Raw genomic sequence first — 19,072 nt, forward strand, 5'->3', positions numbered from 1 at the left:
AGTTTTAGCAAATACATTTAACTTGACAAAGTTTAATTCGTGTTGGTCTTCCTCACTCAAAATATAGAAACTTGAAATGCTTTTTGTTTTCCCTCAACTCTTCCACATTATTGCTGTTAAATATAAAATATGTATTATTTTTAAACCTTGGAAATTATTACTTTTTAAAAACTGGAATTTTTAATAGACACACCAACATTTCTCAATTGATTTGATCACTATTGCTTATTACATTCTACTTCCTTCTGGGTTCCATTTCATTTTTCCAATACATACAGTTTATTCTTTTGGTGAGTGGTTAATAAGTTTCTTGCCTTTAATTTGGCTGAATGGATCTTTATTTTGGCCTCATTCTTAAACTATCATTTAATTGCTTGTAGAATTATAGTTTGATAATTTTCTCTTAGCATGCTGAAGAAAATATTTCACTATCTAACACTTATTATTTCTGATGAGATTTCTCCTAGGGGCCAAAACTGTATTCCTTTGTATGTACAATAAAACCTTGGATTGCAAGTAACTTACTCTGCAAGTGTTCAGCAAGACAAGCAAACATTTCTAACAAATTTTAACTTGATAAATAAATGAGCGATGTCTTGCAATACAAGTAGTATATGATGCCGAACGTCACGTGAGCACAACTGAGCCAATGGTTCTTGCAATTTGCTTTGATATACAAGTGCTTTGGATTACAAGCATGTTCCAGAATGAGTTATGCTCGCAAACCAAGGTTTTACCGTTTCTCTCTGGTTTGATTTCATTCTTTAGTATAAATATGCTGTGTTCAGATGCAGACTTATTTTTACTGATCCCCTCAGTTCTACAAAGCTTTCATCTAAGAATCCATCTCTTTCTTTAAATCTGGAAACTGATCAGCCATGATCTCTTTGGATATTACGTCTTACTCATATTCTCTATTTTTTGATACTACAACACCTAATAATCATGTATTAAAACTTTTTCTTTTTACATGCTTCTTACCTTTTTCACATTTTTATCTTTTTTGGTGCTACAGTTATTTAAACATGTTTTCTAGTTAAATACCTTTTTTTTTTTTCTAATGTACCATTAAAGTTGTCTATAGAACTTTTTTTCAGTTTTAAAATTTTCATTTCTTTCTAACTTGCACAGTCACTATATGATATTGTTTCTTCCCATGTGATTTCTAGTTCTTGTTTTATCTCTTCAAATATTCTGAAGATAATCATTTGAGACTTTCAGATGGTTCTATTATATATGACTGGTTAGGTGTGAAGTCTGTCTTTCTGAGATTGATGACTCTTCCCCATGGAGGTTTGCTTGTACGTGTGATTGGTTCATTTTGTTTGTTTGTTTGTTTAACATTTATTCAGTTTTGAAAGGCAGAGACAGAGTGCAAATGGGGGAAGGGCAGAGGGGGAGGGAGACACAGAAACAGAAGCAGGCTCCAGGCTCCGAGCTATCAGCACAGAGCCCGATGAGGGGCCGGAACTCACGGACCACGAAATCATGACCTGAGGTGAAGTCGGCCACTTAACCAACTGAGCCACCCAGGCGCCCAGTGATTGGTTCATTTTGATGTGAAGTTTGTTTTCCATGCAAGTTCCAGGCCTCAGGATTGTAGAAAACTTTACAAGATAGTTTGATATTTGTTACTTTGTGGGTTTTCCTGGATTGACGTTTTTATGTTAGCCTCTTGATTTAGTTATTTGACACCAGATTGATAGTTTGAACTTGTATCCCATACTTGGATATATTGTGGATTTGGGGGTTCTTGTGCCTCATGGGCTATGTTTTCTCTCTACTGTGCTCACCCACTCTATCCCCCTAATCTGGGGTTGAAATCTTCTCTGGAAAATTAGGGCAGGGGCTTCTAGTACTGGTTTCATGTGCAAACAGCCCTCACAACTCCAGTCTACATAAGGAGACCCAAGTGTCTGGTCTTCATGTGCATATTTCTTGGCCTTGATTCAAGACCCTGACATAAGGTCTGCTTCTGTCTGGTCTAACATCTCCATAGGCCATGGTAGACCTTCAGCCCTACCTCTGAGTTTCCTCTTTGTTTCTAAGTTTGGTTGTGTATTAACCTTTTTTTTTTTTTTTCAGGTTGGGAGTGGATATTTTGTTCCACATTTCTATGTGATTAGAGTAGGACCAGAGACCCTTGTCCCTTCAGCATGTTGTATTGACCGGAGGTCTGATCATACTTCTATTTGAATGTGTGTTTTGTGTTTTCTCTTACAGCTAGTTATGTATCAAATCCCATTTGCAAGGGTTGTTTGTCTTGTTCAAAGGACAACGGGTGCAGCCGATGTCAACAGAAGTTGTTCTTCTTTCTTCGAAGAGAAGGCATGCGCCAGTATGGAGAATGCCTGCATTCCTGTCCATCTGGCTACTATGGACACCGAGCCCCAGACATGAACAGATGTGCAAGTGAGCAGTTGATTTTTGTCTACTATTTACTGTTGATGAAACTTGGGGGGAGCTAAATTGAAAATTTTGGCTAAAAACAAATGTAATTTTAATATGCTACAGAAATAGTGCAATCTTAAACTTAAAATTCAGTGGGGGTAGGATAAGAATATTTTTATCTTTTGTCTAGAAGTACATTGCATACACACTTTTTATTTTTAGGTTATTTAAGTATTTTTTGTATAACAAGCATCTCCAATACAAGCTTGTTAAGATCTGTATAAGGCATACTTAGCGCAACAACAACAAAATCCCCAAGGAATTTAAATGTCTTTATACTGGGAACATTGTCTCCACTTTACTACAGTGTCTATGGCTTCTTTTGCCTCTTTTTTTTTTTATCTGAGTTTGTAATCCATAGTTTAGTCTAATCTATAATACATTATATTAAATAGTTCTGTAAAGCACCGTTACTAATAAAAGATTTAACTAAAATATTTAGTTCATTTTAGAATATTTTGAGTTCTAAGTTTAACAATTAGAAAAAGTATTAAGGAATGGCATTCTATACATAGTCATACAGGAATGATTTTTATCTTTTAATCCAAAAATCACTTATAAAATGATTCTCAACTTCTAAGTGAATAGTAGTAATTGGAATTAAAAAAAAAAAAATGAATGACACACCAAAAGAACATCCCTTTCTTTAAGGAGCTTAAATGTTAGGGCATAGAGAGGATAAGGAAAAAAACAAAACAAAACATGGAGCGAAATGACAAAATGACAAAAGGGTAAAAGTTTAATTTTAATTCAGTACACTAAGTTATATCAGGCAAGCAGTATGTTAGGGGAGTAATTTAATTACCTCCCATTAATACTGTATACATGGCTATTAAATCAGCCAAGGCCTTTAGATTAGAGGAGAGTTTGAATTGAATCATCCAAGGACAATATTATTTTGGAAGAAGGCAGAACTAATGGTGGGAGGCTAAATAGATTTTAGAAAGAAGGAGACACACATGTGTAAAAATAATGTGCTTGGAGAACAATAAGTCCCATCTGGGATGTGGTTGGTATTTTGGCAAGGCCATTTAATCTACATTGCTGAACATTCAGTATCCTCAGTCCTTGCCCATGAAATGTTCTTTGTGCCCTCAAGTCACTGTGACAAGTAAAAATGTACCCAGACATTTTTGAACACCTCCTAGATGATTAGTCCAATTTATAATACATTATCTCTGGATAAGAACCATTGAGTCGGATGGGCTTAGTAGAAGGTGTGGTTGGAACTGAGAATGGAAAGGGACAGAGGTTGGAGTGCAAGGATAAAGGACTTGAATGCTGTGCCAAGGAGTCTGGATATTACCTACAGGTTTCAAGCAGGAGAGGACTGAAGAGGTTGCTTTGTTCAGGATAGTTTTAGCGGCAGTGCGGGCAATGAATTGGAGAAGGACAGAAAGTAGAGGAAGGCTACTGTAACAGTTACAGATGAGAAATCACATTCTGATGAAAGGTCTGTGGGTAATGAATTCCAGAGATTTTAAAAAATAGAATCAAGGAGACCTAGAAACTAATTTCAGAGAGTGCAAAGAGAATCAAATTTGGTCCTAAGTTTTCTAGGTGAATAATTTTCCATTAGCAGAGATAGAAATACATAGGCTCAGTGAAAATTCGTATCTGCTTCTATTTCATGGAATTGTTTGGATTAACAATTACAGAGACAGAACTCCCAACCTCTGACAACAGACTGTCTAATTTTTCAAGTATGTACCTTGTCCTTAATTTTTTGATTTGGGGGCTATCTAGTAATTTGTCTGCCATAGTTTTTTTAACTTCCATGGAATGATAGGTTTCCCTTAAAAGGGAGTCCTAGTCAGATTGCGTTAGACCACCTGGTGGGAGGGGGCAGGATTTGCGTTCCTGAATATTTGGTGCATTTTTCATTCCATACCATCAGTGCACAAGTAAGATGAGGTAAGAGTGTAGATGGCTCCAGGCAGTTACTCCAAGTTCTAGGCCTAGCACTTATGCAGTCTGTGTATGGACAGTACCCTGACAATGTAATGTGTTACTCAACCCTAGGACATTGGCGAGTCCAAGGGGCTGCTAATAATAACTATGCAGGGACACAGTTGTAAACCAGGACTGTCCCAGGCAAACCTGTATGGATAGCCACCTCAGCAATACTTTATAGTGTATCAACAGATATATCTTCAAACACATTTTGGCTAAGTTTATCCCTTTTCTCAGAAAGAGCAGTGACTGTAAATCAGCCTTGGAAAGAGAATTTCTATGTGAGAATGGGTTTGCTGTGGTTATACTTATTGTAACTGAATGTAATCGATGTTTGCAGTTTACTGACTTAGAGGAAATCATTACTTATCTGGTATAAGCTGGAAGGGCTTATGAGTAAGATTCCTGTGAATCAAAGTGAAAGTGGAAAATTATTTCTTAAATCTCACTATATGACTTTGGATGGCCATGATTCTTTCATACCAATTATTTGATTTTTTCCCCCATACTTTGCATATATTCCATTGTTGTTTGTATCGTATTCAGAGGATGAGACAGAGTTAAATTGGAAAAGCTGTTACAGACTTAGAATTTGAAATCATACCCACTTTTTATTAAGAAGCAATTATTGCTCTACAGTAGAGAAGAAAATTATACTTCAAGCAACAGTAGCTTTAAATTTTTTTTAATGTTTATTTATTTTTGAGAAAGAGCGAGCGAGCAAGAATGCATGCATGAGTGAGCAGGGGAGGGGCAGAGAGAGAGGAAGACACAGGATCTCAAGCAGGCTCCAGGCTCTGAGCTGTCAGCACAGAGCCCGACGAGGGGCTCAAACCCACGAACCACAAGATCATGACCTGAGCTAAAGTCAGACACTTAACAGAATGAGCCACCCAGGCACCCCAACAGTAGCTTTTTAAAAACATTCTTTTTCAGAGAGTGAGAGAACAGGCAAGAAAGAGGGGCAGAGGGGAAGAGAGAAGAGAGAATCCCAAGCAGGCTCCATGCTTAGTATGCAGCTGGATGTTGGGCTCAATTTCATGACCCTGCCAGGATAATGACCTGAGCCAAAATCAAGAGTTGGACACTCAACTGAGTGAGCCACCCGGGTGCCCCAAGCACAGTAGCTTTATAAAACTTCCTAGCACATCTGTTTTAAGATTTTAATTGCAAAGCAGTATTTTCAGAAGGAAGACTTGCTTTATGAAATGTTGGCTAGGTTTGGCCTCTTGGCACATACAGTGTGGAGCTTATAAAGCCAGACATGCTTTTAAAAACCAATTCAGTATCCATTTGAAGCATATTATGAAAAATGTATACACTCAAGGACACTAAGAGCTGCCATTGTCTCTGATGGTGTTAGGTGATATTTCTCTCGTTACTTTTTTCTCATTTATTGAAAAACTCATTTACATGAAAAAACTTTATTCCTTAGATAGTTACAAATATTCTTTGTAGAAAGCTTAGAAAGCACATAGGCCTTAAAAAAACAGCAAAAGCAAAAAAAAAAAAAAAAAAACAGAGATAACAAAAGTTAACATTTGGCTTCTACCCTCAACTTTTGTTTCTATGTATATTTATGTCTTTCTCCCTTTACAAGTGTACCCCTGTTCTATTTTGTAACTTGTTTCAACTTAATGGATTTTGAACATTATGTTAATGTCATTAAATATGGCTGCATATATCCTACTGAGTGGATATATCCTAATATATTTAATCACCTATTAAGAATTTGATTTTAGTTTTTCAATAATATGAAGAATATTCTTATATAGTCTCTCATATACACACTTTAGTTTTATACATTTATCTGATTTGCATAAGATAAACTTTTAAACATAAAAACATGTTTTCAGCTTTATTAAGATTAACATGTAACAATATCACATATTTAAAGACTTTTGATATATATTGCCAAATGGCCTTCTAGAAAAGTTGCACCAGTCCACATCTTAACTAATAGCAGACATTTGCCCTTGCGTCTAACAATAAGTGCTATTTACAAAAAGTACAAAAAAATGCATTTTTTGGTTTAATATTTTCTTTGGTAAGGTGAAGTTCATTTGTTTTTTACCTGAATATTGGCATTGTGACATTTACCAGAATCTCTGGCTTTTTTTCTTCTGTTTGCAAAACTGTCTTGTTCTTAGTGATTAAAAAACTTTAAATCAAATATCACAAGAAATTTATGTTCAAGATTATGAAGGGAGAGTTCCACGGATTATCACAAAAAGGGCAACTTGTGCAACTGCAATACAGGTCAAGAGGAATGTTAGCGCCCCAAGAATGCTTATGAGGTCTTTTAACAATCACTCCTATCACTTCTGCCTCCACAAAACTACCATCCTGACTTGTAACCAAAACACATATAAAAGATTACTCATGATCCTTTATAAAGATCTATAAATTGGAAACAACCCAAATGTCCAAGCAACACAACATTGAAAAAATGCATAACATATTAAAAAAGAAAATATATAAAAATAGAAATGAATGAACTACCTCAACATGCAGCAACATAGATAAATCTCACAATGTAATGTTGAATGAAGGAAGTCATAAAATGATACATTGACATACATTGTGAAAATAGTTAAAACTAACCTGTGGTACTAGAAGTCAGGATTGTGGTTCTTCTATGTGTTTATTGAACACTTCCTTTGTGCTGGATTTTGTACGGGTTACCTATCGATACGGTAATGAGTCATAATTAGTTGGTGCCCTTAAGTTGCTTATGGTATAGTGTAGTGGTTCTCTACCATGGGTAATTTCTCCCCTTAGGGGACATGTGGTAATGTTTGCAGATATTTTTGGTTATTTACAGTTGAAGGGATGCTGGTGGATAGACTATAGATACTGCAAAACATTAGACAAAGGCATAGGACAGCCCCCTGCAACAAAGAACCGTGCGGCCCAAAACATCAGTAGCATTGAGGCTGAGAAACCCTGTTCCGGTGGAGCAGGCAGACAAGTAATCAATTAGTTCAGGGTAGGGGTGTGATAAAGGGTGCTAATTTGCTTCTGTTTGCTACCAATTACTCTGTTAGATACATATTTTCTCATTTTTCAAAGAAGTGTGCAGAGGATGTCATACTATTTTTATTTTCTGTATGAAGTTTCCTAAACTGAGTGAAACGCACTTTCCAAAGGTTGGGTGGATTTCATCAATGGGGGAGATGACCCTTATAAAGACTCTAGGCATTTTCAGAATTGTCAGGATTAAGCGTTCTAGGTAAGAAAAAAAGAAAGGAAAAGCACACTTGAAGGTGTGGAGACACACAGAAAATCATCCACTGTTAAGTAAAATGTAGGTGATTGAGTCCAGTTCCACTGCATAACCAGAAATGATAGTCAAGGTGGCGGGGACTGAGTTTGACAGACCTTTTGTGCTAAAGTTAGTCGGTTTAAGCACCTTCCTGAAGCCACAAGTAGTCAGTGAAGGATTTTAAGTAGGGGAATAAGAAGAGGAAATATTTTTCTTTTGGCAGAATGAAATGTGCGTTAAAGGGAAGTCAGCAATGAAGGTGGCAAGGGCAATAATCTAGGTTAAAAAAAATGAAATGAGAATAGATATTTCCTCTTCAGACCTTCCCTGACTAATCTGTCTAAAATGTTAACTTTCCTTCCCAATGTTTCCTTTCTTCATTTTTTATCTCTCCCCCCTTTCCTCATTCTTTCACTCCCTCCTTTCCTCCCTTCTTTCCTCAGCACTATGGGTAGCTAACATACTCAGGTTTTGCCTGTTATATTCACTTCTCCCAATAGAATGTAAGCTCCAAGAGGGGAAGGGATTTAAGACTGTTTGGCTTGAATACAGGCTTACGATCTGCAGAACAGTGTTGACACATAGTGGGGCTCAACACATTTATTCAATGAATAAATGAAGGTAATCATAGTGGAAACGGGAATGAGAGAGATATTGAGGGATAATCAACAGGACTTGATAATGGGATGTTGACTAAAGGTGAAGGGAGACTGAGATTACTCTTATGATTTTGGCTTGGAAGTTGGGTAGTGAATTTATGAAGGTACGGAATCAGAGAAGGTGCATATGTGCTGGCAAGAAAGGCCATTATGGTGGAGAATGGGTGTTTTGGGACATGTTGAGTTCAAAGTGGTATGAGATATCCTGGGGAAGGTACCCAAAGGGCAGTTAGATGTAAGCATTCAAAGCTCTCAAGGGAACTCTAAACTTAGTCTTTGGCAGAAAATACTATGACCTACTCTGCATGCTTCTTTGAAAAATAAAATGAGAAAATATAGATCTAACAGATCATGAGTAATCTTTTATATGTGTTTTGGTTTCAAGTCAAGATGGTAGTTGAGGGAGAAGAGAGGGGAGTGATTGTTCAAAGACCTCACAAAAGTTCTTGAGGCACTAACATTCCTCTTGACTTGTATTATGGTTGCATATGTTGCCCATTTTGTGATAATCCATTGAACTCTCCATTTATAATTTGAACACAAAATTGTGGTATTTTTATTTTATGGATGAAATTTCCTAAACTGAGTGAAATACACTTTCTAAAGGTTGGATGGATTTCAGCAATGGGGGAGATATTGTTTAAACAATAGAACTGTTGACCTTTACGGGAGGAGTTTCATTGTTACTATTGGGGCACTGTCCTCATTGCTCTGGTTTGAGGGAGCACATGGAATCTTAGGCAAGCAGACATGGTGATTGTTGGTTGAAAAGTATCTATTGATAGCAAGACGGCTCTTGAATTAGGAGATTGTGTGTGTGTGTGTGTGTGTGTGTGTGTGTGTGTGTGGTGGAAGGAGACTTGAATGGGAAAGAGCCATATGAGGTGGAGAAATAGGGGAATGATTGAAGAAACAAGGTCACTGAGGAGACAGAAGAACATAGGATCCAAGACTTAAGTGGGAAAACTAGCCTTAGATGAAAGGCTTGTCTAATCAGAAATCTATAAAGTATCTATATCCTATCAGTCAAGCATTTGTTTTATTCATTTACCAGTGAGGGGATCAGAAATATGCTGAAGTGGCAGGAAAAGGATTAACTTTTTATGTATAAGAAAATACATATACATTTGTTGCCAGAGGCAGTGTATTTTCAAAAATAATTTGTAAACAAAAAATTACAGAAATGAGATCTGCATCCAGAGAATTTGCTACTTTTGTTTTTAGCTCCTTCTTCTGTATTTGATGATTCTGCCCTTCTCTTTGGCACTTTGTAAAAATGTGTTTTAGGCTAAGAGAATGTTAGCATTATGTTTTTGAAATGACATAGGTTTAAAAATGAGTAATTTAGAACATACAAGAAAATTCGCAGTTAAATGTAACCATCCCTTAATTTGTGAACTGCAAGACCAGTGTTGAAGGGTTTTTAAAGAATTACTGCATGTCAAATTTGAGTACTTTTAAAAATACCTGCCATTCTTGAATCATGAAGTTTAATGATGCATTTGGAAAAAGGGTGGGGCACCTGGGTGGCTGAGTTGATTAAGCCTCAGGCTTCATTCAGGTCATGATCTCTTGGTTTGTGGGTTCAAGCCCTGAGTCAGACTCTGTGCTGACAGCTCAGAGCCTGGAGCCTGCTTCTGATTCTGTGTCTCCCTCTCTCTGCCTCACCCTCACTTACACTCTGTCTCTCAAAAATGAATAAACATTATTTTTTTTAAAGGAAAAATGCCTAGGTATTTAAAATGAACAGAAGTGTTTAAAATGTTTTTAATCAAATCTGAATAACTATGAACTATAAGCGAGCAGGATGCATATGCTGACTCTGAGAACAATAAAGTCCATATGATGTGTGTTTAAATATCTGTAAAGAAGCAGATCTCTGACAAATATGTTACTGTGATCTCAGTGTCTGGGGGATTATATGAGAAGTAAAATAAAACTAAAAATTAAGAATGTCTTTATTTAGAAGATGCCTATGGATGGACTAAGGACCCAACTGGGTTGCTTGTGAAATTGATACAAATTAGACAGTGGTATTGTGTAATCACTATTACCCAAAGTGCTGCAAATCACAATAGACAAATAGGGTAGATGTATCACAGAATCAGAAGAGGTCAGAGAAGGGACATGTTAGCAGTAAGGTGAGAATAGTCATTGGAAGACTGTGGAAACAGTGGAACTTAGCTTTATTTTCTTCTGCCTTCACCATCTAGCCTGGGTGGCAAGGTAGTGAAGAGCTAGGGGGCATTTTGTGTTTAACACCTGTTAAAACACTGGTTGCTTTCTTCCATGCCCCGAGTTTCTTATTGGGTAGATCTGAAATGGTGCCTAAGAATTTATATTGTCAACAAATACCCAGGTGATGCTGACTTGGCTGGGTCAGAAACTAGCCTTTGAAAATTGCTGCAATGTAATAATTATGTTGTCTCCATCCATCACTGATTATGGAATAGGCAGGCCACTTTGTATTTAGTAGAAGACCAGTTTTAGTACCACCTAAGCATAATGAGGATATTTTGAGGAAATGTGTGTCCTTCTCCACATCAATCATTAATCATCAATATCATAATCAGTAATAATGTATCTGTTCGTGGACTCTACTAAGCTGATCACAATGAAATAGAATACACTGGCTTTCAGCCAGGCTTCTAATGCTCTTGAATCCTTCCTCCTCAGGCTCCTGTCTTTGCCTTCCCCACTTTCTCATGACTTGCTCTTCCTTCTTCTGAGATTTCCATTACTTTATGTATTCTGGCATGCTTAGTGTTCTAATTAATAATTATGTCTGGTATCTTAGAGTCTAATTCTTTTGATTTTGTTGATACAGGTACTGCAAAAGATTCTGATTGAAATATAGCTTCCATATGAATTGAAGCTTTTTAAAAATGTTTATTTTTGAGAGAGTAAAAGAGAGGGAGTAGAATACCAAGCAGGATCCACACTATCAGCATGGAGCCCAATGTGGGGCTCGAACTCATGAATTCTGAGATCATGACTTGAGTCAAAAATCAAGAGTCTATCACATAACTGACTGACCCACCCTGGCACTCCATGAATTGAAGAATTGTAAATAGTTGTTTGGGCCATATTATGAAAGGAAGAAACAGGGGAGGGTTTATGGGCAGGAGAAGAGGGATCATGGTGACTATTTAGACTGAGAGGACCCTTCTGATCGCTCTGTCCACAGCTGGCTCCTGAGCTACATGTCAGTCAGGTGTACTAACTTACTCTTTGATGATAGGTGAAGTTCATATTGAGTCCCAGTGTCTTCATCTTTAAAACTTAGGGGAGGTTAGGAGGTCATTGCTCTAATATTCTGTGATTCTATAACTGCCTCCAGAAGTTACTGCTTTTTGCTATTCTAGTCAGCCCCTCTCCTCAAATTTCTGGTGGGAATGGCTATTCTAACACTCCCCTCAACAACCCTGTGATGTAGGTAAGTGTTTACATTTTACCATTGAAGCTCAAAGAGGTTCAGAAACCTACCCAAGGACACACTTATGAAGCAGAGCTAAGAATGAGATCTAAGATTCTCTCTGATTGTGTTATTTATTTTTTATTTATTTTTATTTTATTTTTTAATTTTACATCCAAGTTAGCATATACTGGTTGGAACTAGAAGGTATTATGCTAAGCGAAATTAGTCAGAGAAAGACAAATATCAAAGGATTCTCTCTGATTCTAATGCCTGTTTCTTTTTCTTTTTAAGCCACTTTTACTGAGATATATAATTGACATATAGCACTGTGTATGTTTAACGTGTACAGCAAAATTTTACTTATGTATCTTGTGAAATGATTACCACAATAAGTTAACATCCATCATCTCATGTAAATACAAAAAATAAAGGAAAAGAAATGAGCTGTGATTAGATCTTTGGTATTTACTCTCTTAACACCTTTCACATATACCAAAAAGCAGTATTAACTGTAGCCATCACCTTGTATGTTTCACCCCTACTACTTATCTAACAACTGGAGGTTTGTACCTTTTGAGCACCTTCATTCAGTTCCCCCTCACCCTACCTTCAACCACTGGTAACAACAGATCTGATGTTTTTTGTTTTTGTTTTTCTCCTATGAGTTGTTTTTTCTTTTCTTTTTTTCTTTTCTTTTTGATTTCACATATAAGTGAAATCATGCGATATTTGCCTTTCCCTGTCTGATTTATTTCACTTAGCCATGTTTCTTTAGCTACTCCATGCTGCTGCTCTTAGAGAAAATAAAATCACAAAACACATTATTTGTTAAGCTTTAGAATCTGTCTTTTTTGAGCAGGGTTGAGGGTAGGTCATCACTTTTAATTGGCACACTTTGAAAAGCCATTCTCTTAAGCTGGTTCCTTTCCCAAAAAAGGACCTTGCCCTACAGGCTGCTCTGCAGAAAACATGTTCTCTTGGTTAACAGGTTACTGCCAGCTGGGAAAGTCTGATTAGCTGAAGTGGCTTGTACACCTTTATAAGAGCTGCTACCAGCCAGTTAATAAACTGACCATAACTGGATAAAGTTAAAGAATAGTTCTTTAGGGGAGGGACTGTGAGGATGGCCCTGCTGCCCCCTTATCAGAAGCTAATTGAGAGGTCGTCACCTGCTGGGTCTCTTGATTCTTATGCTTTCTTAAGAAATTCCATCCCTGCAGGAGAGCTGGCTAGGTTTTGATGCACCTATGATTGGGATAAAACAAAACATTTGTTAATTGACTTTAGTTTCAGGGGATTGTATCCAAGCTTGGTCTCCACCGAGCCACAGTTTAATTGCCTGAGCAGCCAGTCAAGAGCCTGTCATCTAAAAGGTGCTCGCTACATATGAACTGAATAATTGATATGAATCCTAGGTGGCTCAGGGTCTCTGAGAGGAGAGCAGTTTCTGTAACATTAGTTGCTCTTCTGTAAAAAACACCTTGAACTTATTACTAACAATAGACACTTATTTAGTACTTTCTTTTTGGCTAAATCTTCTCCACAGTTTATGCATATACCTGACTATTTGAGGCAAGTAAACGGGGAGGGGTGGGGGAAGCCTAGAGAAGTTAAGCAGCTCAGCTCATTCAAAGTCACCGACTGGTGCTTAGCAGAGTTGATAGTGGAATGTGTGTCTGACTAGTGACAACCCATGTTCTTTGTTCAAGCATTCTTGAAATGCTTTTTGGTTTGTTCTAAAGAGGCATTCCTTTATAAGTTCATGGAACATATAAGCTAAAAATTGAAAGTACTTATATATTTAATGAAGACATTCCTGTTAACTACCTTTAATATTTAAAATCTCATAAGGGTAAATTCCTAGTAGCACTGCTAGGAATTTACCCAAGGGATACAGGAGTGCTGATGCATAGGGGCACTTGTACCCCAATGTTTATAGCAGCATTCTCAACAATAGCCAAATTATGGAAAGAGCCTAAATGTCCATCAACTGAGGAATGGATAAAGAAGACGTGGTTTATATACACAATGGAATACTACTTGGCAATGAGAAAGAATGAAATATGGCCTTTTGTAGCAACGTGGATGGAACTGGAGAGTGTTATGCTAAAGGAAATAAGTCATACAAAGACAGATACCATATGTTTTCACTCGTATGTGGATCCTGAGAAACTTAACAGAAGACCATGGGGGAGGGGAAGGGGAAAAAAAAGTTACAGAGAGGGAAGGAGGCAAACCATAAGAGACTCTTAAAAACTGAGAATAAACTGAGGGTTGATGGGGTGGGGAGGGAGGGGAAAGTGGGTGATTGGCATTGAGGAGGGCACCTGTTGGGATGAGCACTGGGTGTTGTATGGAAACCAATTTGACAATAAATTTCATATTAAAAAAATAAAATCTCGTAATGGTAAAGACACTAACTTCTTGATGATCATTAGGAAGCTGGTGGTACAGTGAAGCAACCAGGTAGGCTTCTATTCATCATGTGACAGCCCTTTTCACTGTCTTTATTATTCTTTTAGTATGATGATGAGGATAGATGATGATGAATGTAATTGGGTGATACTTTTCTATGTAGTTGGGTGTATTGTGAAATCTCTCCTGTCTCATCATTTTGTAAGTGGAGTTCAAGTAAAGAGAAAGTAGTAGCTTTTAATGTGTTGTGCGAAAGAAAACAAATAGTAACAGCCATTTCAAATAGTGCTTAAAAGGATGTTTTGTTCAGTTAATAAGTAGTTAAACTGATCATCCAGAATGAATGTGTGTGTGTGTGTGTGTGTGTGTGTGTGTGTTCACAGCCCTACAAGGCTTCTGTCAGGCATGTAGAAATTCCCTTAATTAAAAAAAATTGTTATATAGATTTGGAAGAGACCTGGTTAATTCTCTCACTCTCTCTGCCTCCTCTCTCTCAACCCTCACCAAAAATATGCATATTGAGGTTTCTAAATAAGAACTTCCCCAGAGTTGCACAATTATCCAGTAACAGTGTGACCCCAGTGACTGAGATACTGTCATATTGTTCCTTAAAAAATAAACCATGGAATACAGAAGAAACTACTATGCACAATTACAAACCTGCATATAGAAAAATCTCAGGTTCTTTGACAATTTTTTTTCTGAAATGGTCAGTTTAAGTGTTTTCAATCCCACTAAGGATCAAAGACATTAGATTTTATCTTCTAAAGAGAGAAATCAATTTGTGGTTAAATCACATCTTTATTTTTTTAATATGAATTTATTTATTTATTTAAATATGAAATTTATTGTCAAATTGGTTTCCATACAACAAGTGCTCATCCCAACAAATGCCCTCCTCAATGCCAATCACCCACTTTCCCCTCCCTCCCACCCCCCATCAACCCTCAGTTTATTCTCAGTTTTTAAGAGTCTCTTATGGTTTGGCTCCCTCCCTCCCTAACTTTTTTTTCCCCTTCCCCTCCCCCATGGTCTTCTGTTAAGTTTCTCAGGATCCACATACGAGTGAAAACATATGGTATCTGTCTTTGTATGACTTATTTCCCTTAGCATAACACTCTCCAGTTCCATCCACGTTGCTACAAAAGGCCATATTTCATTCTTTGTCATTGCCAAGTAGTATTCCATTGTATATATAAACCACAATTTCTTTATCCATTCCTCAGTTGATGGACATTTAGGCTCTTTCCATAATTTGGCTATTGTTGAGAGTGCTGCTATAAACATTGGGGTACAAGTGCCCCTATGCATCAGCACTCCTATATCCCTTGGGTAAATTCCTAGCAGTGCTATTGCTGGGTCACAGGGTAGGTCTATTTTTAATTTTTTGAGGAAACTCCACACTGTTTTCCAGAGCAGTTGCGCCCGTTTGCATTCCCACCAACAGTGCAAGAGGGTTCCTGTTCCTCCACATCCTCTACAGCATCTATAGTCTCCCAATTTGTTCATTTTAGCCACTCTGACTGGCGTGAGCTGATATCTGAGTGTGGTTTTGATTTATATTTCCCTTAAATCACATCTTTAAAAGAGCACTAGATTAGAAGGAACTCAGCTCTGATTTGAGCTCTAAAAGTAACTAGCTTTGCAAGCTTACACAAGTTACATAGTATGGTCTAGGGCAATAGTCTTCTAGTTCCAATAACTGTCATAAGTCTATGAAAAAAAACCTGAGTAATATTTACTGTTGGCAGTCACCATTTTCATATTGGTCTCTTTGTGACTTTATATATATTTAAAGTCTAGTTTCTGCAAAATCCTGTCTCCCTGCAATGCTCATTTCTACTTGGTTTACAGTTAAGGAATATGCATACTTCTTGTTTCTTAGACAAAGATAAAAAAAAAAATCTAAGAGCTTCAACACCATATATAATCAGTTGGTGCCTAATTCGGAAATGGAGCTCTTTACAATGTAAAGTATTTTTATACCAAAATCATGCTATTGCATTAAAATGTACAAGGCAGACTCCGTTTCAGTATTTATTTTAAGCTGATAGAAATGTAATGGATTTGTTAGTCATTTGGCAGCTATACCTGTCATCCAATGTTATGTCAAGCACCTATGCTAGGCCCTGTGATGCAGAATAGAATAAGACATGTTCTGTTTTCTTCATGAGATCTTCATTTGATGGGAGGATTATGATGAATGTAAGAAAAACCACGAGAGTAGAATTGTTGTCTCAGGTACCTGGATGCTGGGAGGGCATAGGGAGTTTAGAGGAAACTTCAGCATTGCCAGGGTAAAGGTACTATGGCAATGAGGCAAGGGAAGTAGAAGGACATGTCTAGACAGAGGGATGTTGGGCTTTAAAATCAAGGGTTTGAACTGAACCTGGAAGTAAAGGGAAGCTGCTGAAGGATTTTAAACTTGAGCTTTGGAAGATCACAGTGGTCTTTCTGTGGCTAAGGCGGAGCCATCTTAGTTTATTTTATTTTTTATTTTTTTTTACATTTACTTATTTTTGAGAGAGAAACAGAGCACACGTGGGGAGGGGCAGAGAGAGAAGGAGACAGAATTCAAAGCAAGCTCCAGGCTCTGAGCTGTCAGCACAGAGCCTGACGCGGGGCTCCATCCCACAAACCATGAGATCGTGACCTGAGCCGAAGTTGGACATTCAACCAACTGAACCACCCAGGCACCCCAGAGCCATCTTAGTTTAGATCATTGTGACCTATAGCCCCGGTGTGGCTAAGCCATCAAGATTTGAAGAAGCAGACCACATGAGACATGCCATCAACAGCGACAGTAATGGTGATTTCACTTCACACTATGGATGTTTCGTATGCTGGTCCACAGCACTGATGCTCTAGCACCTTGTGAGCACACCCTGCTTTAATCGTATTACACAACCCTCTAAAGAAAAATCATGGAGCACTTGTTCTATTTATTCTGGAAGCCAAATTATATCAAATAGCCTGAGAGCTAGAATATTTATTTTCTTCTTTGTAACTTTGTAGTTTGTAACATGGCTTTGTAATTTTCAGGACTCTTAACAGAAGATTTAAAAAATTTTTAATTTAGGGTCCTAAAATGCTTGCTCTGATATGTAACAGAAGTCTTCTTTCTCACACTTACATTTAATTTTCTTAGGAGTTTGTAGTTCTCTTGAATGAGCCTCTCATTTCAGTTTAGACCCAAGTTTGACAGAATCATTCTGCTTTAAAGGCAGGTGCTACCTTGTGGTCTGTTTTCCTTTGTGCAAATAAAGCTTCTACTTAGCACTTCAGCTTTTAAAGTGTGTTTGCATCCATCCTTTCATTTGCTCCTGGAAATCCTAGGACGGAAGAAGTGTTATCCCCACTTATGGAGCAAGTAAGCAGTTCTGAGGAGTCCACTGGCAAGCCCGAGGGTTTGCAGCCTCTGCATTGCATGGCTGAAACTATCTATTGTTGTAATCAAACTGGATAAGCAGAACTAACAAAGCTACCTTCACAGAGTTGGGCAGATATATCAGCCTGTATATCAGGAGGCATAAATGTAATGCAGGTTTTAACCAAAATGCATTGTTTGGTAAAATTTTTCTCCCTTCTTTCTCTCCAACCAACACTTCACTGACTAGTCAATGCATATGTAATCAAGAAACCACAGGCTTATTAAAGGCAGCATGGAATTTTGATCTATTGATAACTCCTAAGGAGTCCTATTTCTTGATTTATCAATATAGTATGAAAAACAGGGAAGTACAAATGTTCCCATGTTGAGATAATCCAATTCCAGCAGCGTCTTGTTCATTTGATATTTGTATTATGTACACACCAGATGATGTATTTAAGACATCATTATGCCTCCCTAAGCTTAAATGCTACCATTTGGTGTTTTAAACATGAAGCCTGGTTCTTTCTTCCTTCAATGTGCCCATGGATTTCAATCATTTTCTAGCCTAGGACTCAGCAAACTATGACCCATGGGCAAAATCTGGCTTGCCAGCTTTTTGGGGGGCCCTTGTAAAAAATAGCTTTGAGAGTTTTAAGTGGTTGAGAAAAACGTCAAAGGGGGAACAATATTTTGTGGTACACAAAAATGATACTTCAAATTTCAGTGTTCATAAATAAAGTTTTATTGGAAAACAGCCATGCACTACATATTGTCTATGGCTGTTTTTGATCTACAACAGAGTCGAGTAGTTTAGACAGAGACTGCGTGGCCCACAAAACCTAAAATATTTATCTGGCCCTTTAGAGGAAAAGTTTGATGTTTCTTGCTCTAGCCTATTTAGAGTGTGAAGGGATTAAGAGATTCTTCTTGTTTTCCTTGAATGAGGGTTGAGTGGAGAGCAACCCCATGTTAGCTTCCATATACTTTGCTGTTTAGTTGGGTGGACAGAGGTGTATTTGCCAACATTTGGAAAAGTTCAACTAAATCTCAGGTCTGCAGTTTACAATAAACTGCTCTGGTTCCACCTTAATATGAAAAATTGACAAGTTGAAAAGAGAAAAGCGCACAAGGTGTAACCAAGATGAGAGATCTGCTACTTGGTAGGAAAATAAAATCTAGTAAGAGACATGAATTTGCTTTATGATTTTTACAATTGTTTCATTGTTACCATATTCCTTCCATTTGAGATAGTTGTCCTCTCCTCTCATTTGCTTTAAATAGGAAAAAAAAATCCCTTTAAACACCTGCCTTTGTATTCTCAGTAAATGTGTCCAAGTTTTAATTTCAGTTATTTTGAGAATACTTCAAATATGCATCACTTGAATATACAGGAAGTGAAGCCAACGTTTTTATAGTTTCTCATTGTTTGATTGCATGATTTTACATAAACATCAGTGTTTCTTCAGATTTTTTTGTGTGGGTGGGCCAGACATAATTTTTAAACATTCTAATATTAGAATGCATCTACCAACATATAT

The 19,072-nt window shown here is 37.3% G+C and overlaps 1 protein-coding gene across 1 annotated transcript in view; it reads left to right on the forward strand.

Annotated features, from left to right (window-relative positions):
• RSPO2 (R-spondin 2) overlaps positions 1–19,072 on the forward strand; it is a 159,074-nt gene that overhangs the window by 73,773 nt on the left and 66,229 nt on the right. The window contains exon 3 of the mRNA XM_027064024.2: positions 2,224–2,412. Coding sequence (XP_026919825.1) covers positions 2,224–2,412 — 189 coding nt within the window. The remainder of the gene's footprint in view (positions 1–2,223; positions 2,413–19,072) is intronic.

This window comes from Acinonyx jubatus, chromosome F2 (genome assembly GCF_027475565.1).
Source record: "Acinonyx jubatus isolate Ajub_Pintada_27869175 chromosome F2, VMU_Ajub_asm_v1.0, whole genome shotgun sequence".
Classification (NCBI taxonomy): domain Eukaryota; kingdom Metazoa; phylum Chordata; class Mammalia; order Carnivora; family Felidae; genus Acinonyx; species Acinonyx jubatus.